Source organism: Canis lupus, chromosome 13 (genome assembly GCF_011100685.1).
Source record: "Canis lupus familiaris isolate Mischka breed German Shepherd chromosome 13, alternate assembly UU_Cfam_GSD_1.0, whole genome shotgun sequence".
Lineage (NCBI taxonomy): Eukaryota > Metazoa > Chordata > Mammalia > Carnivora > Canidae > Canis > Canis lupus.
Genome location: NC_049234.1, coordinates 7,552,406 through 7,578,667, shown reverse-complemented (window position 1 = coordinate 7,578,667; position 26,262 = coordinate 7,552,406). Strand labels below are relative to the sequence as shown.

The 26,262-nt window shown below is 37.5% G+C and overlaps 1 protein-coding gene across 3 annotated transcripts in view; it reads right to left on the bottom strand.

Annotated features, from left to right (window-relative positions):
• OXR1 (oxidation resistance 1) overlaps nt 1-26,262 on the bottom strand; it is a 360,020-nt gene that overhangs the window by 214,267 nt on the left and 119,491 nt on the right. For all 3 annotated transcript variants that reach the window (XM_038555318.1, XM_038555317.1, XM_038555320.1), the window contains exon 2: nt 5,525-5,721. In XM_038555318.1, coding sequence (XP_038411246.1) covers nt 5,525-5,721 — 197 coding nt within the window. The remainder of the gene's footprint in view (nt 1-5,524; nt 5,722-26,262) is intronic.

The following is a 26,262-nucleotide window of genomic DNA, read 5'->3' as shown; positions in this document are numbered from 1 at the left end:
AACAGGCTGTCAGTTCATCTGACAAGGGGAGGACCTAACAGTGAGAGGTCTCAAATGAAGGAAAACTCCAGAGGTATTATTCAATCGGACACCTGATAGCCAAGGAGCCTCGGGATCACACCCGTTTGGAAGCCCTGCTGAGCCAGGAACCTGGGCCGGCTGTGTTCCGCCCTTGCCTTCCTTCTCTGTAAAGTTGCAGAGAGCACTTAAATAACATAAGCAATAAAGAGAGGATTTAGATACTCTAATATTGATAGATAGATAGATAGATAGATAGATAGATAGACAGTATTATTTGATTTATTGTTCTTCACAGCAGGTGTTCCCATCCTTCTCTGAGGAGGAATGAAGAACTAGAATGAAGCTTCCAAAGCACCTCCGTAGCCTGAACTCTGAGCCAATTTCCTCCATTCCTCCTCCACTAGCAAGGGCAAGGGTAATCCTCACAAGCCCCACTAGTACCCCTTTCTCCCACCCCCTTACCACCCTCAAAGCTTATTTAGCACTTTCTACATACCTCACACTGTGTACTAAGTACTTGGATTACTGAGATCAACGGCCTCATTCCCCACCCACAGGAATGGAGACGTGTTAGGAGTCAGACATGCCAACATAGGAAGATAAGAGGGACAAGTAAATTCCAGATGCCAAGTGAGCTTCAAAGCAAGGAGGGCAAAAGGTGGTAAAAAGGTGACTGGATCTATGGAGCCAATTAAGAGTCCCTGAGTGTCTTTATAATCTGCTCCAATTTCTCCATCTTTCAGATTCCACAGTACTTTGAGTGAGCCTCCTCTGGCCTCTGATGTTCCCCATTCACCCCCTTTCCCCCACCCCTGTCCACAATGTCATCAGGGCATCTGTCTTGTAGTCTACTCACTGGTGTGCCCATTCTCACCAGGCACTCTCTTCTCCTACCCATATGATGACCACCTTAAAGCAGGGCTCTCTGTTTTACTTTCATTCTATTCTGATCAGTATTGCTCTACAGAGCAGGGACTGCTCAGGGGCTCATCAGCATTTGGTGTTTCACTGAATGGCTCTGATTGTGAGGACATCCACTCAAGAGTTGTCCCATTTTATAACCATCAAGGAAATTGTCAGAATGGACAGACAGTAGCACCTTTTACTAATAGTCACAGAAGATGGATAAAGAGGTACAAACTCCAGTTCCAGATTCGGAAGCCAGGAACAAATATAACATGGAATTATACAGGCCCACCATACGGAGCAAGGGGGCATTTCTGGATCTTGTGTGCACTGTCTTCTTCATACCTTCATACCTCTATGCCTAATTTATAATCCTTTCAGAAGTCCCTACCCTTTGAATAATTTTCTGAATTAAAGGTATCATATAAAAAGAGTATTACAAACATCTAAGTCTACTATTTGGTTGTGTCTCGTATCTTTAAGTTGCGGCTGTGGTACTGAAGAACATAGGTTTCTTATATATGTTGTCAAACTAAAGAAGTTTTATACAGCACAGACACAAAATAAAGTAGTGACAAATTTCATTCTATTTTCATTTACCCATTAAAAATAACCCACCAATTTAATGCAATATCATCCTAGTTCTAATTAACACTTTTGTTTAAAGATAATGATTTTAAGTATTTGAAAGACTTCAAATATCTAATCTAGTCCAGTGGTTTTTCATACTGTAGTTCACAACTGATTAATGAATTATGCATTTGCTTCAGTGAGTTGAGATTGTGCTTAAAAATGAATGAGGATAGGATAAAAAATCAGAATATATAGTAAGGGAAATATTTTAAGGAAGTTTCATTGGAGCTGTGTTGGTAATTGAGTGTGTCTCTATGGGGTAAGTGACGTAAAATGTGCTAGGCACAATTTTAAGAGAGTCCCCAAATTCTTCAGCCCTCTGATGTACATGCATGCATGATCCCTGGGACTATGAATACAATAGACATTACTCTCATAATTAGGTAATGTTGACTTTCAGACAGGGTGATCATCTGAGTGGGCCTGATCTAATTACATGAGCTCTTTGAAAGCAGAGGGCTTTCTTGTCTAGATCCAGGAAATGTAGTCACAGATATAAATGAGGATTTGAAACACAGTTTACTAGCTTGAAGATGGAGGGGACCACATGGCAAGTAAAGAGAGTGGTCTCTGAAAGCTGAGAGGTGGCCCTCACCTGACAGCCAGCAAGGAAATGGGAACTTCAATCCTACAACTGCAAGGAACTGAATTCTGCCAAGGAGAAGAATGGACCTGGAAGCATTTCTTTCCCTAGCTGATCCTCCAGATGAGAACTCAGCCCAGCTAGCACCTTGACTTTAGCCCTATAATGCAATGAGCAGAGACCCCAGCTGTGCTATGATTTCTGACCTACCTAACTGTGGGCTGATAAATGGGTGTTGTCTTAAACAGCTGCATTTGGGGGCAATTTGTTTGACAGCAACTACAAACTTACACAGTACTCTGTATGGTCAGTTATAGTAATAAAAAGAGAATATGAGAAAAAAATGCAAAAGACACTGATTTTATCTAAATCTTTCATTCTACAGATTCAAGAAAATCAAGGTCTAATAATGGTAAATAACTGTAAGATTATACAGTTAGTGACAGAAGCAGGATAGAGAAAGCTATTTCCTTATATGGACCTGATGTCATGATTACTTTCCTTTTAATAGTTATCTGAAGATTTATATATTTCAGATCAATAGAGAATAACTTTTCCTCTACTTATCCTAAATCAATGACACGTTATTCCACATCTTGTGAGATGGGTTAATTCTCCTATAAAAAACAATGAGTTTATGCTGTGTCATTTTTTTGCTTTTAGGCTTAAAATGTTTCTATTATTAGGAATAATTAAGGACCCAAATTTATTGTCTATACAAGAAGACTATAATAAGCCTTCCCTAGAATTCATTCAACAGGAAATAGAACCTATGCATAGGTTGATGAAGAGTAATAGCCGTGAGATCAAAAGAAATTTCTAGAGTAGCTACTGCACCACTAAGCCACTAAAAGAAGGTTAAATACCTTCAAAATTTTCTAGTTTTTTTTAAATTTGAAATTCTTTAATCCCCAGAATCTTTGCTTGAATTTAAATACAGTATTTCACTTAAATACAGTACTGCTCTTTATTCCAAAATTTAAATGTAGTACTCAACTTGGCCACATGAGGGCTCCTACGTTTTTTCAATTGCGTGAACCATAAATGGAGATGTTGAAAGATACCTTTCAATGAAAGGGCACATTGGCTGGTGGATGGGTCGCCAATGTTGGCACGGTTTTCTTAAATGAGATAATTTGAGAATTGAAGTAAAAATATTATTTCACTGTATGACCCATAGAAACTCCCCTGGTGCACCTCTGTGGATACCCTTCTGAGTAATGGAAGGCTGATTCTGAAGTGTCACAAGAGATGGTTAATTTCATTTGCAGAATCTGCTATCTCTTGCTCATGGCTCCTTAACTTCTCTCAGGTTCTATCCCTTATCTATAAAAATAAAGAGCAGAACACCTACCTAACAAGCTTCACTTGTGCTTGGTATATGCATTACCAGTAAGGGGTAATTTTAATTATTGTTATTACCAACACATTAATTAAGGAATACTGAAAGACCCTTGTTTTGTGAAATAACCTTTCAATCCGGCAATTACATAACTGCTAATATTTCAGCCTTGAAAATACCTACAGGTCCAGATTAGTAGAGAGGTTATAAAAAACATTTTACCTTTACAATTCAGATATCTGTTTTAACGTAATAGATATGCCATTGGCATTGATTATGAATTAAATTGTTGTAAGTCCAATAATTAAATATTCACCAGTGGTAGGGCTACTTAAGATAACTCACAGTTCACCTCCCTACAATCCAAACTCACCATTTAGACCTCCATTTTCCAGGCTTATCTCTTTATTTATGTGGCCGAGCTTGACACTGTTTCTCTCTTTTTCTCATCTTTAAGGAATATTGAGTTTGTATGATAAACTTTATTTTCTGAAGGCAAAATACTATTTCTTCTTAGCTAGTTAATAAGTCATAAAAGCAACAGAGGTGGTGGACATGCTGAAGGATGGGAGAAGAGGACATTGGAACACAGAGAGGCAGTTATGCAAACTTTATGGGCTTTTCTAGCTGACTGATTTTTAGAAACATGCTATTGTAATTTTTAAAAATGGAAATATGTACTGTTTATACCACCTTATATCAATTTTTATTACTTGACTGTTGATATTCTCAAAGACACCATGCCTACTATCTCTTAAAAAATAAGACTTGAACATCCTTATCAGGAAAGAGGACACCAGAGAGGAGATATAGGAAGAGAACATAAAATGGCAGAAAGGGAAAGCATGGTTTTAGTCTTCATATTCTGAAATAGTACAGACCTACATGGAGGCATGTCCTCAAGCTTGACAACAAATTAACCCAAAGACATAGGAACATGACTTGACAAAGTCACACAGGAAATTGATATGAGAGTCAGAATCAGAAATCTGGTCTCCTGATTGTGATCTCTAGCTAAGAATACTAAAGTATCTGAGAAAAAATTTTCAAACATCTCATATTGGACGGTTGGGGTGGTAGATATTAAATGAAATGTGACCCCTTTGATGTAACTTTGATAAACCCATGAAGCCATAGTCTCTACTTTGAAGGCTTTTGGATATGACCAAATCTCTCTAAAATGAAATAATAAGCAAGGCCAAATCTCCATCTCCATCTTCTCCTCCTGATTTATCTCCCCTATGCAACATCCTCTACCATATATGATATATTGAGCAACTTTTGTCTCAAACAGACTTCAGACACTGAAAATTGTTATTTTTAGAAAGCAAGGCCAAAGTTATCATGGACTAACATTGGTACCTAAAAGTTGATAATTCAACTTATTTACATTAACACTCCAATCAAGAGTTAAAGTTAAAAATTACAGGATATTATTCTATCTAGGAAAAAAGGGGCATTGTGCCTGCAAGACTGTCCCACAGCTTACTACTTTCTTAGATGATGGGCTCTATGTTGGGTTCAATCCTTCCAAAGTGAAGTAACGTGCAAGGCCAATGCACACCTGCGCTGCAATCTATCCTTCCTTAGCCTCTATTTTCTTAGAGGCTTTGGTAGTTACAGGGCACATCAACCCTTGTCTTAACAACCTGACAGGATAGGTTCAGAGACTTGAGAGCCTGGGGGAAGCATGAAAATAACAAACACAAATAAACAAGAAGCGGCACTAGCTGAGGAGGGCAAAAATGAAAGTGGGAGAACATGAGCTTACACCCTGAAGAACCACATATGCATATGGCTAATTCTCCACAGGCCAGGACATGGAAGGTCCCCAACTGCTCTCTTATTTAACTTTTTGAAGGTTTTCAGTGCTCTCTTCCATCTCCATTTTCAAAACACATGAGAAAGTGACCACATCAACCGGCAGAGAGATACACGCATCCTATAAACGAGGGGGCATGTAACTACAGACCCACACATTCACAGGGCTGTTCAGACAGTCTGCACCTGTTCACATCCAGAAAATGTCTGGTGCTCACCAATGGTGTAGAACCTCTTCAGTTCACTCCTCCGAGAAGGATGCTTCTGGATATTGGTCACATTGTTCTGCTCTTCTTCAATGATGGGCGTCTTGGGTGTGGGGGGCTTACTGGCTTGTGGCGTTTGCTTTCCTGCACCAGTCAGAGGGTTGAACGCTGGAGCGGTAATATCCACTGACTGGGACTTTTTCTTCAACCTACAGGTAAAGAACACCACATGCTGTGATCACTCACTCAAGAGAAACTTGTTTCAACTTTATCTCCATCATGATTTTTTTCAACAACTAAGCTAATATTTGGCCCTGAAATAAAATAAGGTTTATTCAGAAATTATTGACCTTCCCTTTAGGATTTTAAATACTTCAAATATTTATGAAACTAGTTGAGGAAAAAAAATCTTCAGCCTAATCATTTTAAAAGATTTTGTTAAAAGGTATTAGAATGTAAGGTGATAAAGGACTTTTATATTTCTAATAGCAAGCTAAAATGTGCTCAAAGATAATGCATTTGGCTACTGCTTTTAGTTCCAAAAGGAGTATTTTTAATGCTATAGTAAAACACTAGTTAGAAATAAATAATTGCAACCCAAAAAAGGATAATGAAACAATTATTTGGATAACTAGAGGCTGTCAGTGCTTTTCTGTTTAATCTATAATAGCATCTTAGCTATAAAAATTATAGAGTTCACATTATTTCTCCATTCTCATGTATCGCTCACTTCTGCATTTTAAAGAGCTGACATCAGAACATGGAAAGCAAAAAACTATCCATAAAACATTTTCCCCACTCATGCACAGAGAATGTTTCCCTTGGTGTAAAAATTACTGATAAATGACATGAGATACAGTCAAATATTTCAAGCTACACAACTTTACATTTGTAATCATAAGTGAACCTTAAGCCCAGCCTACTCTTGGCTGGTGGAACTTGCAGAAGCTAACACTAGATGTCATTTTTCAAGTCTAGATTTTCCATAGAAAACAAGTTGGCACTTTTTTATTTATTTATTCCTGAGAGACACACACAGAGAGAGAGAGAGAGAGAGAGAGAGGCAGAGACACCGTCAGAAGGAGAAGCAGGCTCCATGCAGGGAGCCCGACGTGGGACTCGATCCCGGGTCTCCAGGATCAGGCCCTGGGCTGAAGGCGGCGCTAAACCGCTGAGCCACCCGGGCTGGCGGCACTTTTCTTTATTAGTTATGGTAATCACACTTGAACATCTGCAATTTTCTAAAAGTTTCAAATATCTTTATACCTCAAGACTTCGTTTAGGCTTTCTAGTACATTCTTCTATACTCTGCCCCACTGTCAGGTCCTGCTCATGTTTCTAGACTCAGCTTAAAAATGGCCTCCTCTGACACTACACATAGCATAGTGTTTTAAGAACACTGACGTGGGAATAAGAAAATCTAGGCTCAAACACCATCTCTATCACGCAAGCTTTGAAACCTTAGACATGTTACTTAATGTTTGAAGACAGCAAATCAACAAGACAATGATAATGTAAAGTTCCTGTCACCCAATTATTTTTAGTTTATAGGGATCCGTCAGCCAAAGGATAAAAATTAACACTTTCAAGAAATCACAACCACAGCTTGATATAGATTGATAATGAACGAGGAGAAAGAAGTAGAACTTAAACTATAGAAATTTAAACTATAGAAATACTGTTATCTAACCATTAAAATTATTTTTGTTATATTTTTCATTAATGTTTGTATAAATCTGTTGTCTTATAAATAATACATATATTGAAAAAAAAAAAAGCCTCCTTCTTCTGGGAAGCTTCCCATGACATGGACCTTGGTGGTCTCACATCATTCAACAGAGGGGGTTATTCACAATTAACTCTCAATAAGCTTCTATTAAATTGAATTTACTAAAGTAAAGCCTTTTTTATTTTATTTTTTAAAAAAGATTTTATTTATTTGAGAGAGAAAGAGAGTGCACACAAGTTAAGGGGAGGAGCAGAGGGAGAGGGAGAAGCAGACTCCACACCAAAGGGAGCCAGATATGGAGCTGGATCCCAACACCCTGAGATCATGACCTGAGCTTACCTGACTGAGCCCCAGGCACCATAGCAAAGACTTTTATAAAGGAATAAATGTATCAAAGAGTCAAAGATTCATTAATGAAAGCAATGTTTACTAAATTTTAGCAATCTCACCATCACACATATGATTTCTGCCATACCCATATGTCACCTACCTAATAGTCAAGAAAATCGAACTGGTTTATTCAGATTGCCAACAAATATGTTAAAAAGTGCTCAACAGCAGTCATGAGAAACACATGACCAAATTGCACTCATAGCACACTCATTAGAATGGCTTCAATGTGAAAGATACGATATTAACTGCAGTGATAAGAAGCAATCGGAATTCACCAACAGCTGATGGGGGGCATGTAAACTGGTACAACCTTTGGACAAATGTCTGGCAGTACCTGCTTAGCTGAAGGCATGATTTTTTTTACTCACTAATTCTATTCCTAGGATATATCCTACACAATATGTTTACCCAGAGACACAGTCAAGAATATTCATAGAGGCACTATTTGTAATACCTAATATCAAACACAACTCAAATGCCTAATAACAGCAGAAAGGGGTAAATGAATTGTGATAGTATCTGTAAAATGAAACCTTATACAGCAATGGAAATGAAGGAGCTACAATTATTTTGCAATGGCATGGGTGGTTTTCACAAAAATGATGCTGGGCAAAAAAAGCCCAGTACCAAAGAACACATACTGTATGATTAATATAGAGTTCAAATAGAAGCAAAACCACTTCTGATATTAAAAATGTTGGTAGGATAACTATTGGGAATTATTACACTGATGAAGACATGAAGAGGTTTGTGGGATTTTAGCAATATATTTTTTTTCCTGATCTGAGTTCTGAATACCGGGATGTATTTACATTCGTTGTGAAAATCTAATACATGATTTTTCAGGTTTTCTGAGTATATGTGATATTATCCATATGAAATTGACCAACTTTTTAACTTATTCGTTTACAATGAAGATTAAAGATTATATGTGGTTATTGAATGGCAATTCGCCATAAAAAGTGACAGTAAAAAGAAATAGAATGATAATATTGGCCTTTAGCCTCCCAAAGATGACCTAAGTAGAGTGAATCTGAAGAAGAATCCTTTCCTTCTTTAAAAGCGTTTTAAAAGAATCACTCTGGCTGCTTTGCTGAAGTATCTCAAAGTTAAGCAAACTACATGCAATGTCCTTCTGAGAGTAGCTAGCAACAATCACCTAGTGGACCACATAGATGAGGAGATGTGGATTCACGCTGCACAGGGCTATCTACTTTTTTTTAATGCCTTGGTCTTCCCAATAACACCATTCTTCTCCTAGTTGGAGTTTGTAGGCTGCAGCTAAACGCTATAGTTGTACTACAGGCAACTACGAAAGGCATCAAAATTAATGAGTAAGTTAAGAAATAAGTTGCAGGTCACTGAGGCAACAAAGTTAATTTGTCCCAACACGGCTTCCCAGAAAAGCACACTTAGATGCACTAAGACTTAGATTACACTGGAAATATCACACTGAACCCTGTAAACTCTATGAAATCACCAATATTTGACAATTTTTCACCTACAAAAATGTCAATTTTCTGGGGTAAAATAGATAAAAGAAGATGAAGAGGTACAAACTTCTAGATATAAATAAGCCATGGGGGTGAAAAATACACCCTACAGAATATAGTCAATAGCATTGTAATCATGTTTTATGGTGACAGATGGTAACTATACTTATCATGATGAACACTGGGTAATGTACAGAATTACCTAAAACTAATACAACATTGTACATCATTTATACTATAAAAAAATTCTTCAATGCCAAGTTTCTATAGCTCATCCCATACATTTTATTTCAAAATTAAATTTGAATTTTGCTCTGAAGCAAGCTTTTTGGGGGAGGAGCTCAGGGGAGTCAAAATTTAAGGGCAAGGTGCTAATTTTTACAAAAGGAAAGCTAGTTACTCTCTAGTTCCCAAAAAAAGATTATTTTCAAAATCTAAGTGTGACAAGTTTTACCTCAAATTCATAGAGACTATTTTTTATCACCAGAAACTGTTTCAGAATTGAGACATTAAAGTCTCATAATACAGCCTATCAACAGTGACAGCTTATATTTGAGACAGTGCTAGATACACAACTGATGAAGTTCTATGTCACTTAAAATGTCTAAGTGTCCCACAAGTTCTTTTCATTAGCCTCTTTGGAATGAGCAAAGGAGGTAGTTTTGGGCTCCAAAGGCCAAAGGCAAGCAGAAAATAGCCCTGTAATATGTTTCCTGTTCCTTCTGCCCTTCTTTACCAGATAGTCTTCCCAATTAATACTTGAAGGGTGTCGTGTTTTCACTGCTGTTCTGGAGTCTGGAACATTGCAAGTAGCTTTGCTGGCTTACTTAAGAAAAGATGTTTTTGCATGTTTTTAGAAAGCAGAACTGTGTGGGTAACTGAATTATCCCTTTAAAGATTCTAAAAATGACTACTATGATTGGCAAGGAAACGTGCAAACTGTTACCTTCAATTTCCAAATTTCATGAAGGGAAGTCTTTCTCAATTTTTAAACAATGTTCTTAATTAAACATGTTAAACAAAGGCAAATTGTATAATGGAATATGTAGGTGTACATGGGATAAAATATTCATTGATATTAAACATTACAAATAGAGACAAAAACCATCTCTTAATAGGCACCACTGTGCCTTTGCATTTCCAAAGGAAAATGAGTGCTGAGATCTTGGATGGAGAAAAGGAAATGAGTTAAAAGGAGCCATTCCTTCTGGCATTGCTTCACTAGGCAGACTATCTAGCATTTCATAATCTTTGCCCTTTCTTGTTCCTCTGTGTTTAAGCAGAAAAGAACTACTCCTTCTCTTCTCCACATGTATTCCAACACCTTTTTTCAGCATGGTAACAATGTTAGCATGGACAGTTTTCTGAGACTCCGTTTTCTCATCTATAAAATGGGAATAAGACAAAATACACCCAGAAAGTTCTGTGGATTAAGTAAACACCCTCCACCAAAGTGCTAGCATAGCACCTACACAGGATGTTCCCAATTGATGTACATTTTACTCTCTTTGTGAAAGGATGTAAGGGAGGACATAATTCTGTTCTTCCAACTTCCAAGGGATACTGTGGAAATTAGAACAGCTTCTTGGGATCCTTTGCTGTTACACTAGTTCAGGGGCTGTAGGGGAGTCTCCCTTATTCAGCAACATGGATTTGGGAGAAGGAGCAGAGGATAAAGGTTAAGCTACATGGGAGTCCTCTGTGTGGTGTACAATGTGGTGTCTCTCCTGTGAGGGTCCCTAAATCTTTTGGAAAACAACTGAATCCATTGAATAGTTCACCAGTGCATCTATTTTTAAAATCTGTGTGAGCTGACTTAAAACAGCAAACTCATAAGCAGAGGTGAAGACCAGAGAACTATGAGAAGGACAAAAACTTGAAAGGAAGTATGAGGAAGGCTTTGACATTCTTATTCCATAAAAATAGGATTCATGCCAATTTCAACTAGCTCTCCAAGGAGCAAGGGAAGCCCTGCAGGCCAATGATGAAGTGTGGTCACAGGAACTAGAGAAAAAAATAAGTGGCAAAAACTTCCAATACCAACCAATTTAAATGGGATTACCCTCATAGGAATCAACTAAATTTTATTCTTACATGATTTATTTCTACTTTACCAGAAACATGAGAAATCTTCCACGTATTTTCCAAATCACTGAGTAGAAAGCATACACCTTTTGGCTTAAATTATTTAATGGACACCCCAAAGCTCAGGGCTTGGATCAACAATGACTGAATGTGGTTTTATAAGGCCAACCTTAGAGGACTGCTCCCAAAGTTCTGGGTCAATTCTCTATTTCAGTAGCTTTGCCCATGGAGGCACCTTCTCTAAGCTTCTTTCCTTTAGCTCTTTATTACTATTGTCTATTACTTGCCATACTCTTTTGGTCATTCCTTTCCTTTTTCTTTCACATTGTAGAGTTGTAGGGTTTTCATCTACTATCACTAGCCTTCTATCACCTTTAAGTCATAGCCAAGCAGTGCTTGTCATCTTTCTTTGTCTGCCATGCTCTGCAACTCATAATAGTTTTGTTAGTTTATCTAAAATACTACTTAAGCTTAAACTATATCCTGCTGTGATTTAAATGCATAAGGAAAAAAATGGTTTCATTTAGTTTGCATTCTACCCTGGAATTACATCTTCCATCAAATGGAATTCAAACTGTGCCTTTATTAGAACTAACTGGATATGTTTCTGAGTTCTGTAGCTATCTGAAAAAAATGAATGTTCTACTATACACCTGGTAAAGTCTTAGTATGCCCTGGAGTATGGTGGCAACAGTTGAGAAAATCTACTATAGTATAATGAGAGTATTCCCTTGATCAGAGGAATTTGAAGTGGTATAACAACAGAATATAAATGCCGTATTTGCATAGATTTGACTCTGTGCTTCCAGAAATAGCAGAGTGGTTAAGACTATGGAAATGGGGCCAGGTTCACTGGATTTAAATCCTTAATCTGGGATGCCGGGGGGGGGGCTCAGTGGTTGAGCATCTGCCTTTGATTCAGGGTGTGATCCTGGAGTCTTGGGATCGAGTCCCGCATCAGACTCCCTGCATGGAGCTTGCTTCTCCTCCCTCTGCCTCTCTCAGTATCTCTCACAAATAAATAAATAAAATCTTTAAAATAAATAAATAAGTAAATCCCTAATCTGATATGCTAGCTTGTAACCTTGGGCAATTTTCTTAACCTCTCCTTGCCTTGGCCCTCTCATATGTAAAATGGAGGTATTAATAACACCTGTGTCATAAAATTGGCATAAGGATTATGTTATTAACATTTATAAAAACACTTAAAATACTTAGTATGTAGTGACTATTACTTTAAACAAAAATACAAGCAAACATAGTCAATGAGCATTTATAATATACAGGGCACAGGCCCCATATACATTATTTCATTTACTGATCACAATGAACCTATAAGGTAGTATCATATTGGACTTTCTAGACCTCTTATTTACTTACCCATAATGGTGCTATTCATGCTATCTGCCCATTTTACCCACAAGAGTTATTGTGGGCATAAAATGTGTTAACTTACATGAAAGCACTTAGAAAAATCCCAAAAATCCACAGGGCCAGTACTAGCTATACAAATTCATTCGTTGCCACATTAATTTGTTGTATACTAACAAAATGTGCATGTATACATATATACACGGATGTATGTAAATGGCTGTGCCCCTAAACCCAACATTTTGTAGTCCTTTCCAGTAATTTCCAGCAAGAAGACCATCTGTGGTTTGCACAACTCATTACTGTTAGCAAAGCTGTCTCCTTGCTTCTTAAAAGAGCTAGTGTAAGGATATTTTTTAAAGTAGTAAAGCTGCTGAGAATGCAGATTTTTCCAAGTTGGATACTGTGGCTGCTGCAAAAATCTCAAGTCACTCAGAGCTTTTGAGAGCAAATGCCTAAAAAAATTTCACATTTCAAAATTAAGGCCTTTTGTTACCCCTCCGGTATAGTCTGACTAAAAATCAGCAGCTAAAAACAGACCACACAATCAGCAAAAAACCAAGCATATTCAGAAGTCCACTGGAAAAAATGACAGATTGGATATCTACGCATTAAAACAAAAAATGAATCCATTAAGATATAGACTATGCCAATCACAGTCTGCTTTATAATTGTTGTGCCCATAAGATAAAGACATGTTTCTAGCCTTGCATGCATCCTAAGAAATTTCCAAATTTTCCATTTGGAAATACAGAGAACAGGAAATTCAAGATTTAAGCCACAAGTGCAATGATATATAGGAATGATTTGCTATTAATTCTATTGCTAAATGCAATTGAATTCAACTCTGTGAAGGGCAAGACCAGTGTATATAACATGAGTTACATAGAAGCATACGTGAATTCGTTGCTATTATGCCTAATTTTATGTTAAAAATACTAGAAATAAAACCCCAAATCAATCTGTCTCTCCTTAGTTTAATAACCTAACATATAAGGTGAACATTTCTTATTGATCTTTCAGGAAAAAGACATCCAAATCCTCCAAATTTGTCAACTGGTTTATTTATATCCTGACATTTACACCAGCCATGAGATGAGAGGTATGAAAGAAGCACTTTTTATTAGAAGTCCTTACTACCAGATTAACTTATTTCCTACATTCACAGAAATTCTAGTCTGTTCATCAGTTTATTTCTAGGATTTAGCACGGCTCTTGGCATATAGTAGGCAATAAGTAAATAGAATATTGAATGAACGAATGGTCTCATCGTGCAGAAAAAAAGACCACAAGAAATAATACAAAAACAAGCAAGTTCACATATGAAAATCTATGAAAATAAACAAAGACTTTGGACAGTTTGGGAGAGATACAATGATCAATTTAATATATTCATTTAACATAGCCTTCTTCCCACCCCACTATTTTTTTGAATGTGTTTTTGAATATAGTAAAAGAAAATAAGTTTCAAAATCTCCATTATCAATACTATGACCAATGTGAACAATATTTAAATTCTTTATTCACTAAATCCAGTCTTGTAATTTGTAAGGAAACACTCTGTACTTTAATAAATTGATATCCTTACACAAAACTTTTTAGTGGTGGCATTAAAATGGTAGGGAAAAATGGTGGCATTTAGGAGAGAAAGGAGCAAGGACTCTGGAATCAAAGGAATGGGTTCAAGTTCAGGATCTACTGATCTTAAGCAACCTAAAGATGAAACATTAGAAATATCTACTTAATATTTTTGGAGCACTCATCTAGAATTTTGTATATTATTTTTCTACTATGAAATTTCAAAGCACTAATAACAGTAACATTTTCACCAGTTTCCCCTTCCATGTACTTTCCAATTATACCACTATCTTACAAGCATTCACCTTGAAATTACACAAATTTCCAATTTATTTCAGTTTTTGCCTTGGAACTTCAAAGCCTTTCAACTGGAAAATCCTGAAAGTACAAACATATTATGCAAATCCAAAGATTAGGGCTTGAAGGATTGGGAAATCAAATTCTAGTAAATGTTAAATAGTCCTCTACAATAACTCACAGAGATGAAATTTAATTTTATTACCTTTGATGAAATGATTTTGTAACATGCTATTGCCACACTGAATGCATTCTGTTTATTCATTTTAGGAAGAAGAAATCAGAATAAACAAGACTATCTTAAGACTAAGGCTTCTATCCAACATTGCTGATTAAAGGAATCTAATTTTCAACAAGGCCTATTACAGACTATCCGTATAAAACATAAGGACTAGTTGATTAAAATGTAGTTTTGCTTACGTACAACATAAGGCAACCTTGAACTTAATCAAGAGAGCTTCTGTAGGTAATGATACTCTGGGCCAAAGCCCAATGGTTTATAGTTAAAATGCCAATGCAGTACAACAATCTCCCATCTTAATTTCCCCAAATGAAGACATGAGAATCAGGAAATGAATATATAGAAAAATGCAGATTTTGTGTTTACATACTAATTCCAGGATCTTGATGGAAAACATCACTCTGGTTAATCCATTGCTTCAACTCTCTCTCTCTCTCTTTTTTTTTTTTTTAAGATTTATTTATTTATTTTAGGGGGAGTGGAGGAGAGCATGACTGAGTGCATGGTGGGTAGGGGCAGAGGGAGAATGAATCTTTAGCAGACTCTGCACTGATCATGGAACCCCAGCAATGCTCTATCTCATGACCTTGGGATCAAGGCCTGCACAGAAACCAAGAAGTGGATGCTTAAGTGACTGCGCCACCCAGAGACCCTCTTTACGTCTCTAAATTAGATCATCCTCTGGTATATATATAAAAATCCATAAGTCATCATAAATGTTTTCAATTGGAAATGATGTTTTATAGTTTTTTTTAATTTTTTTTAATTTTTATTTATTTATGATAGTCACACAGAGAGAGAGAGAGGCAGAGACATAGGCAGAGGGAGAAGCAGGCTCCATGCACTGGGAGCCCGACGTGGGATTCGATCCCAGGTCTCCAGGATTGCGCCTGGGCCAAAGGCAGGCGCTAAACCGCTGCGCCACCCAGGGTTCCCTGCTTTATGGTTTTTAAATGTAAGATTGCATTGTTGATTGTATTATTGATTGCAAATGATTTTTTTGGAAACTGCCCTATTTAGATTCTGATCAGCCACCCTGGATAGGAGGACATGCCATGTGCTCTTCCCCAATTTGAAAATCACTGGGGTATCTGTTATAGGTTTCTTCTGTTCAGATAATAGTAATTTAATTCATGAAGGCTAAGTAGGGCCCTCAGTACAATGGAGTTTCTTCAGATAAACATATTATATAATATTTAAAATTACATTAAAGAAATCACTGTCCTCTTCCCAATGGCAAGTCAGTAAACCTACATTTATCTTTCCCCACTATTTCCTGTTACAGACATGATTGTGGTCCTTTTCCTTTTAAAGCCTATCTCCCCACATGTTCTCTGATTCCACCTATATCCTCTCTCTATATTTGAGGCTTTAATGTACTAACCACTTTCTTCCTTCTGTGAATCTTGAACCAACTGAGGAACAGGTACAGGTGTCAGGGACCCCATCACAAGTGGGCAGCTTGGAGAAGCAATGCCCTGGTGAGGCTGACCCATGGGCAGCAGGACTTTAGAGAATACAACAGGCATCAGGTCCCAAAGAGAGGAGGCAGAGGAAACTGGGCCACAGTCTGAGATGTCATTCTTCCTTTGGGGTTGGCGTGGGTATAGACAGTCAAAGCTCTCTTTTAAATCGTTCAGATAATAAGGAAATGTCTTTTTTGCTGCCCAAAGGAAGGGAGAAGATGTTCCTCCTAGGTCACTTTCTCAAGGCTTTACTCCCTGGTTACCTGCTTCCCATTCTGGTCATTGATCTTGCACCCTCTTTACTAAATCCTTCCCACCAGCATTTAACCAGGGGCTAATAGCTCCTGTTCCTTCAAGTCCTTTTCTTTCTAAAGCTACCATCTCATTTCTTACCTTCTCTGCTCCCCTTTACAGCACTCAGCATCATCTCCCATTCACTGTGCAACGCTCTCTGCTTTGCACCCACCACTTTCAGAAAATGACATGTGTAGGTATGCAGTCACTTCATGGGTTCAAATTCGAAGTGACTTTTTGGTTTTCATTTCTTGTAACCTTTTAGTTGTGGGATATATTTGCAGAGGTGGATGGCACAGAGGTTAAGGACATGGATTCAAGTTAGAATGCCTGGCTCTCAAACACGGCTCCTTAATATAGAATCTTGCACAAACTACTTTAATCTCTCTCTAAAATGGGTAAAGTAGGTTTAATAACAATACTTATCTCAAAGGGTTTTTAAAAGGATAATATAACACTATCCATATAAATATTCAGTGTGATGCATTCTGGTACATATACATACTCTTTTTTTTTTTTTTTTTTTACAGTCCCTCTATCTTGGAACATTCTTGCTTAGATTTCCTGATACACAATTCTTCTAATATTCCTTTTTCACTATTCCTTGAAGAGTCTCTTTTATCCCCCTATTCAATCCTAAATTTTGTGTTATCCAGGCCTGAGTTGGACCACCCTCTGCTCTATCTTCACAATCTGCCTAGGTATTCTCATCCATTCCCTTGAAGTGAAATATTTATATAATGAAAACTCTGCATTTTTAAAATTTATTTGAAAGAGAGAGAGAGCGAGCAAACATGAGCAAGAGTGGGGTAGGGGGAAGGGAAAAGGGAAATGGAGAAGCAGACTCCCCTCTGAGCAAGAAGCCCAATGTGGGGACTCTGAGACCTTAACCCAGGCTGAAGGCAGATGCTTAATTAACCAACTGAGCTACCGAGGCACCCCTGAAAATTCCCATATTTTTACCTCCAGCCCAAACCTTCCTCGGAACTGCAAACTTAAATACATAGCTACCTTCTTGGCATTAGCCATTACCTGTGGCACATCTTAAAATTAACATGTCCCTAAATGAATTTTCGATTCCTAAACTCACCCCAACTTTTCTTCTCACCTTCTCTATCTCTGTAAGTGGCACCACCCTCCATGCAGTCCCTTAAGCTAGAAACTCAGAAATTATAGTTGATCCCTTGCTTTGCAACACTCTCCAGTTCCAAATCATCGTCAAGTTCTCTTTATTCTGCCTTCAAGTTCTATATTGAATCTCTCCACTTCTCTCCATCTCCACTACCACCACTTCAGTCATCCCCCTTCTGGGTTCCTGCCAAAGCCTCCATTTTGGTCTCCTAGTAAGACTTTCCTCTCCCACTACCTATTCTTACAGCAGCCAGAACAAGCATTTTTAAGCATAACAGAAATAGATCTTTTTCCTTCATATAATGGAATGGCTTCCCACTGAGGCTGGATAAATTTCTTAGCTTCTTTCTATGGCCCATCGGGTCCCACATATGTCTAAATCCTATTTCACTTTGGGCTAGTCTATTTCTTGCTCATTCATGCTCTCATCATTCTGGTATCCTTCAAGGTTCCCAAACATGTCAAGCTTCTTCCATTCTCACTACCCTTGCACATGTTATTCCCTTCAGCTAGAATGCTATTTGAGTTGCTGGTTCCTTCTTATTTTTTAATCTCCTTAGAAAAACCATCACCCATGATGCTAGGTAGGTAGTTCTCATTTCCTGCTCCCCACTCCCACTCAGTCCCCAATTATTCCTTCGCACTCTGCTCATCTGCTTCTCACAATGTCTAATAATATATTGTCCATGTTCACTTTGCTCTGCCTCTCTCACTTCACTGTTTACGCTGGTGGGGCTAAAAACACAATCCCTTTATGCATGGAGCACAATGGTTTGCAAATTTTATGTACACCAAAAATATTTACTACATGAACAAATAAGTGAATGCATGATCTCTTCACATAGATTCCACACATGTCTTCATTCAAAAGACCAGGGGTAATGAGTTTATGTTTACTTTTTCCATTTTCTTTCATTTGTAGTTTGGCTCAATCACAATGTTCCAAATCTTTCTTAAGAAATTACAGTCATATCTCTTTGGTTATAAAACACAAGTTCCAAAAAAAAAAAAAAAAAAAAAAAGAAAGAAAAGAAAAGAAAAGAAACCCCATTCACCCCATTCACAACGGTTATGTGAAAAGGGCACTGTCTCCTTATTGATGACCTGAAGTAATTTTAAAGCTAAAAATTATGGTTGAATACATGGTCTCAAATAGGCTTAGACTAGAAGATCCTTTTAAACATGTGTTCCAAAAAACAAAAAACCAAAAACCAAACAAACAAAAAAACATGTGTTGCTACACTGGTTTGTCCTAATGGGCATTTCACTATTACATTTTCCAGGTCTCATACTTCTACAGGTGGTAAATTACATTAGGAGAAAAATAAAAGAGATTGGATGCAGAGAAGCAAAATATTAACGAAGCCAGGGGAGAAAAAGGCAGTGGGGAAAAAAACCCTATAAATATGTTAATATATAATCTTATCAAGGGCCAAGAGAAATTCCTACGGAACTCCTTATTTAAAACAGTATATTCAGTCAACTCATTAAAGAAAAAGAAATAAAATCTGATGATGGCAAAACATAGCAAACTATATTTTAGATTGGAACGCTTTCAAATCTTTTTTTTTTTAAACAGAAGCATTATATAACTTCTATTTTACATGTCCACAAATGCTTGTATAACATACAGTGACTACTTCTAAAGTTTATAGCAGTTTTTTTTCATAGCACAAAAAGAAAGGTGACACACAGGTGTGCTACAGTGATGCTGGGTCGAGCCCCAAGGAAAACACATCGTGGAGGAGGGCTTAGTGATGCCAATACTTAGGTCCCGGGCAGTTGCTGTGAGGTGCAAGCAAATCCACTTAGGCAAGGGTGGGTACCAGCATAGCATCCAGGCTGCTCATCTGCTACCTACAACGGAGGCACAACAAAATAGGCTATGCCAAGATTGTTTTGGGCACAGAACCCCCAGTCACCACAAACAAGGACTTCTTTAAAAAAACAGCTTGATGACAGGGACCAAGAGTTGTCCTGCTTTTTTTTTTTTTTTTTTTTTTTAGGATTTTATGTATTCATGAGAGACAGAGAGAGAGGCAGAGACATAGGCAGAGGGAGAAGCAGGCTCCCTGCAGGGAGCCCAATGCAGAACTCGATCCCAGGACACCAGGATCACGATCTGAGTGGAAGGTAGACACTCAACCACTGAGTCACCCATGCACCCTGTGCTTTCTCAATTGTAAACTCTTACAATATAATAAAACTTTACTCTCTACTAAACCTTAGGCCAGTGTTTTATTTAGATGGTTCTGAAGTATAAATATTGACCTTTGTTGGCCCTTCCCGCTAGCATATAAATCAGTTCCATGTAGAATACATTTGCTAACAGAGCTTGGACTGGCCAACATGTCCTGCCAACCCAGGGCTATGCAGCTAAGGAATGTTTCAGGACTGTTGAGGGTTGCAGGAAAGCAAAGACTTTAAACTATAAATGCAAAGTTAAGGAAAAGGAAAAGTGTGAAGACTGCCAGAAACTTTAGGTTTTAAGGCTGTAGAAGCCCAAACAAACTCATTTGTTTCACAAACTTACTTTTCACAGAAATATTTAAAAAAACAATTTTTATGATTGCTTCTTTTTTTTTTATATGATTGCTCTTCCATTCTTAATAGAAAACGTCAGAACTGACATTCACTTCAACTTTCTAAAAAAGTTTAATCCAAATGCCAGCGTTGGTGTTTAAAACCGAAAAGGTATATAAAATATTTACAGAATAGTATCTAAGCCACCATTAAAGGCTTACCTCCTTCTAAGGGAAAACTGAAAAATCTGGTACATACAAACACCACAGGAAAGACTGCTCTGAAGCCTTCTTATGAACACTTATTTGCTTTCTATCACAAATAAGATAATGGTAGTACAGTGTTGTTCTGGGTTCTTTTTAAGAGCAGTGTTCTGGACTAGATCTTGCCATTACTAGAAATAAAATCTGACACAAGACACTTCACCTGAACCTCATCATTCTCATCTGTGCAATGCTGGTAATCATCCCTGCAATATTTGCCTTAACAAGGCTACACATCTTTGTGTTCACCAAATATCTGGTGATTCCTTTGTGCATTCAAGGCACTATACTAGACTCCAGGGATCTACCTGCTGGCATCAGCACTCTGCATTTTGTTAAGTGTTTAAAGTCTACTCATTCTTTTGTTAGGTGGCATATATAATGGGTTCTTTGTAGTCCATTCCTCACTGGCGATCTCTCACCTATTTCCTCTCTTTGGGTAAATGTAACTCTTTCAACTGGAGACTAATGGGTCCTTCCCCAGCCACTGTGTACACAGGTCATTTCTGCTGGGGTCACCCCTCTCCTTATCCCTCTTAGATAAGATATGACTCTTTGGGGCCAGATCTCTTTTGTATGGCCACATCTTGCAACAAGAAGCAAGATGCCTTTGCCCTATGGGTCTCAGCAGACCCACGAAGTGGCAGCTCTTTGCATTCCCGCCTCTGATTCTCCAGACAGCTGTCATTCCTATTGTTTTTTGATTTCTCAGGGTCCAAAGTCTAACACATTATATACCCCAGCTTCTCTGGTTTGTCTCAGTAAAGTCCCATACATAGACTTGAGGTTAAGTACAGGCCTCTCTCACTTGTTTCTGGGGAGCGAAGATATAACAGGATTCCCAGAACACCAGCAACTCTCTCAGAAAATCCTATCCTTGTCTCCAAACTTTTGTATTGCATGGAGGGAGGTGGTCAGCTAAAAGTCACAAACCAGTTCCTGATCATCAGCTTTTCAAATCTTGACTTGGTGGGCTCACACCTCATTCTGATATGGAGTAACAGATACTTTCTCAGTTGCAGCTGAAACAGACTGTCTAATTTTAACTTCCTACAAATCTAATGCATTTTTATTAATCTTTCTTGAGGTCATTGCTCTCTGGCTAAAAGAAAGTTGGAACTACCAAAATAGGTGCTGGCAGAATGGGACATCCCTCTATTTCAGCAACATTTCTAATTAAAAATCACTTACATATTTTTTTCAATTACTATCTATCTGTTCCCTGAAAGCTTATTGAGTTTGATACACTATGCTAAGTGCTGGGGATACAAAGACAAAAAGGAAATGGATAGCAACCATTTTTATATCCATTTAGGACACAAAAAGGAATGGATTTGGGCACCTGGGTGGCTCAGATGGTTTGAGTGTCCGACTCTTGATTCTGGCTCAAATCATCGTGAGACAGGGCCTGCTTGAGATTCTCTCTGCCCCACTTCCCTGCTCTCTCTTTCTAAAATAAATAAATCTTTTTTTTTTAAAGGAGTGGATTTAAAAAACGAAATTATAGAAAATAACATGTACTCTGGTTACAAGAAGGTAATTCCTCTCCAACTTTGAATTTGCCTATAAGAAGTTCTAAAATTCATGTGTATTTTTTTTTATTTTAACTGTAAGAAATTAGGTTCAAGTATTTGTGAACTGTGAGTCATTGCTATTGAGAACAATTAGAATAAGAGGAAAGTGAAGTTGGGATTACAAAAAAAGAGGAAAAAGTAAAGCAGAAGGGAGGGATGGGATGGAGGAATTTTGTTTTTGTTTGGTTTATCAAGAAGCTTTGTACTGAAATGACGTGATCAAGTTTTATTCTACAGAAATGCTTTAAAAAAAAAGCTTCTATTACCAAATATTACCAAAAAAAGAAACGATATGTTAGACCAAAAATGGCAAAACTAATCTAATTGTACAATAAAGAGCAGAGCTTTTATTTGAGTAGAGTTAGCTTTACAAACACTGAGGACATCATCATTCATGCTTATTTTGCCATGGATAAGTAAAAATCAGATAGGCCTGGACTGCACACAGGCACTTGAAATCCACTAGATTGAATGATCTCAAATTTCTACAGGCAATGAATTTAATGAATCTTCATTAAGATTCCCTTTATTCAAATCCATTCCACCCCTGCCTCTCTCTATGCCTATAGCAAAGGGACAGACTTCCATACAATTTTCCACATCCTGCATTCAGGACTGGCTACATAATTTGTGATTCCCGGTGCAAAATGAAAATGCAAGACCCCTTGTTAAAAAAATTAAGAATTCAAGATAGTGATACCAGAGCATTAAACCAAGTGTGGGACCCTTTTAAGTACAGGCCCTGTGCAGTTGCACAGGTTGCACACCCATGAAGCTGGCCCTGCCTATAATGCCTGATATGAACCCTTAAATTGGTTTCCCAAAGCACAGCTTTTTTAAAATAATGCTTCAGCACCCATGAATCTTGTATAAAGAAACATATCCAGCTTGATGATGTCTTTGTTAGTAAATAATATCCTGCAAGTCACAGCTCAACCCCAAAGTACTGTAGTTCATATATTTATAAATATTGTCTTAACCTTCTAGGAGTCGATACTTCCGTAGTCAGTTGAAGTTAATCTTTGCGTCTGTGGTATTATGTTGGAGCTTAAGAATAATATTCTACATGTACACAATTTGATTAAAACAAATGGTTGGATGGTTCAAAATAATCTCCATGTGGAGAAAAGGGTACTGAAAGCCTCAGCTGTGGGATGGGAAACAGCTGTGGGGGAAGTAGGCTATCCTTCCCTTTTTGCATTGAAGCATAAAGTGTTCAGATAAGTAAGATTTTTATTTTCCAGAGGTAGGAGGCATTTCAGAACAAGGGTTATTTGGAGGGTCCTGAAAAGAGTATTCCAACTATCACACTAAGCTGGCCCACCATTATTCCTCCTTTGGAGGCCACCATGGTCTCCTCCTATTGATTGCACACCTGCTCTCACTAAATCTATTTTCTACACCAAGAGCAAAGTGTTCCTTCAATAACATCTTCTTGGAGTAGATTTAAACTCCATGTCGTGCAGGATCCCACATCTCCTGCCTACTTCATTGGCCTCATCTCTGCTCTTCCTTACACTTTCTGCTCTGTCCATCTCTCCTTTCTGTTCCTAGAAACCGTATGAACCTCAAAGCTTTTGTACTGGAAGTTCCCTCTTCTTGATACCTTCCTTCGAAAGTCACCTGCCTGGCTCCTTGTCACCCAGGTCTCAATAGTCTCCTTTTAGAAAGACATTCCATGATGGCCTAACCTAAAGTTGTCAACTTCCCCATCATCTTATTTGATTTACATTTTTTCAGACCATTTATCATTGATATATTTTCTTGTGAATTATCTGTAGTCCCTAACACCTCTTCATTAATGATGTGAGAGCTGGAAACTTGTCTGCCTTGTTTACTGACAGATCACCAATGCTTAGAACAGAGTTTTAGCTGGTATAGTAATTTGTTACACACTCGAATATCTCATTCTGCATTAACTAAGAAGGAAACACTACACACTTTCTATCACTTAAAAATGACAATTCACCTGGAGAGATTTTTTTTAAAGATTTATTTATTTATGATAGATATATATAGAGAGAGGCAGAGACACAGGAGGGAGAAGCAGGTTCCATGCCGGGAGCCCAACATGGGACTCGATCCCGGGACTCCAAAATCGTGCCCTGGGCCAAAGGCAGGCACTAAACTGCTGAGCCACCCAGGGATCCTGAGATTTTTAACTAGAAGGAAACATATGCTTTCTACTACTTAAATATGACATCTTCTCTACAGAGATTCTTTACGCAGGAAAAAGACTAACATCTGCAATGTAGCACTTCATGTATGGTGTCTACCGTGTTTCTCCTTGATGACTATACTTATCACTTTGGAAATTTCTCAGAAGCTCCTGTAAGTAGTCTACACAAGATGACAATTTGCATCATAAAAATCTATAGAGCACTACAGTCAATAGCTAGATATTAGTAGTCACTTGTGATTCTTGGGTCATTAGGCTTTGTCACAGTAAGCAAATAAAAGCTCAATGACTACACATTTAGCATTCATTCCACAACGTCACAGGCAACAAAAATACTGCTTTATTATTCAGACAATGATTTGAAATTGCAAGTCACTCTAAGATAGTGAACAAGGTCAGAATTTTAGAGGAAGAACATTTTTTTAAACCACATACTGTCCTATTTAACTTCAAGGATATTGCTGGAGTCCAAACCCAAATATTGCTTTGTTTCATTAAACATATGACTAATTATTTATCAGTGTAGCCTTTCTTACCCAACACAAAATGTAGAATAAGATTCCACTTACCATTTAAGAATCAAGTATGAAGAGAGAAAATTCTTAAGATTGTTCATGATTCTGATTATGCATTCAGCTGATTAAGGAGAGTAGCAATTTTTAAGATAGGGATAGGTTCTTTGTATATTTTCATCTTTCTTACACATTAGAAGCAAAGTATCACATAAGCTTGAAGGGGAAAACTCTATAAGCATAAGCAGAATCTACTTATTTAAGGACAACCTAGAATGAAAAGAAAGCAAAACCACACTACACAAAGGTTTAGGTCACAGCATGGGGAGAAAATAAAGTACATTACATTTATTTTATATTAAATGTACACTTTTCTTTTCTGACTTAGGATGTTCCAAACTGACTAGTCATCAATAAAGACCACAAGAAATAATAACATTTTTGATGAGGATAAATATTAGCCCAAAGCAAAAGTAATAATTAACAAGTAGTTATCCTGGTAATCACCTCCTGGGCAAAATTATAGTTGTCAAAGAAAACAGGACACTACAAACTTTAAAAATATCTATTCATTTTCTAGCCAAAGGTTTAAAACCTGCATCAGTTGATTCTTTGCCAAGATGATGAAGCAAACTACTGGCAATGAAACCATCTTGGGGAAAAAAAAAACTCCAAGCATTTTTGAAAAAGTTTTCTAAGTGACATTCTAGAAGTCCCAAGATGTGTCATGTAATTAACGCACACACACACACACATCATATTGCTTAAGATGTGAGTATACGGGGGGGAAGGATTTAATCACCCACTGGGGCATTACAATGCAACTAAAAAAATTAGGGTTACCAAACACAAATGTCAACATTTTAGTTGCAGATTTCAAATTTCATCAAATACACATTTATGGTGGCATAGAGACTGAGACTCCAGGAGATATTTCCAAGAGTTTTGAGTGATGAAATCTTCACCCAAGAGCCAGATTTTTTTACAAGACACTTTAATTGTGACTACTTCTGCATTATTTCACAGCTAATATTTTATTTTTAGATAAAAGCAAGGCAGGCAGAGAGTATTATAGAAAAAGCCTAGTTGAATGTGTGTGAAATCTTCTAATAGAAGAGAAAGAATTGCCTGTCACAATCACAAAGAAATGATTAAGTGCCAATGACTCATATTACTCCATTAACTGAGTCCCATTATCAATTTAGAAAGATTATAGGTCCAATGTTTTTTTTAAGTCAATATGTCAATTGAGTCAGTGCTGAAGTATTCCAAGAGTTTATTTTATCATCATCAAAAACATTTAAGTCATCTCCCTTTAAAATGTCCTGTGTTTTGCCCTGAACTAGTGCATTTTACACAGATGACAGATCTAGTGGATATAAAACTTATTCTACAAACTCTGGTGTGTCCGAAATACCACTTTTGTTTAAACAACTTAAATCTAACACGGGGCATTCTGTGGCAGCAAACTCAAGCCCAGTCATATTCGTACTTTCTTCCCTTGCCCAGAATTGTGCAAAAATCTCAGGGTCCTAATCATCACCAAAGCAAAATGAAGCACCGCCACCCCTCTGCCCACTGCAGTCATCGGTCTATACTGGTTTACCGTTGTCACAGATGG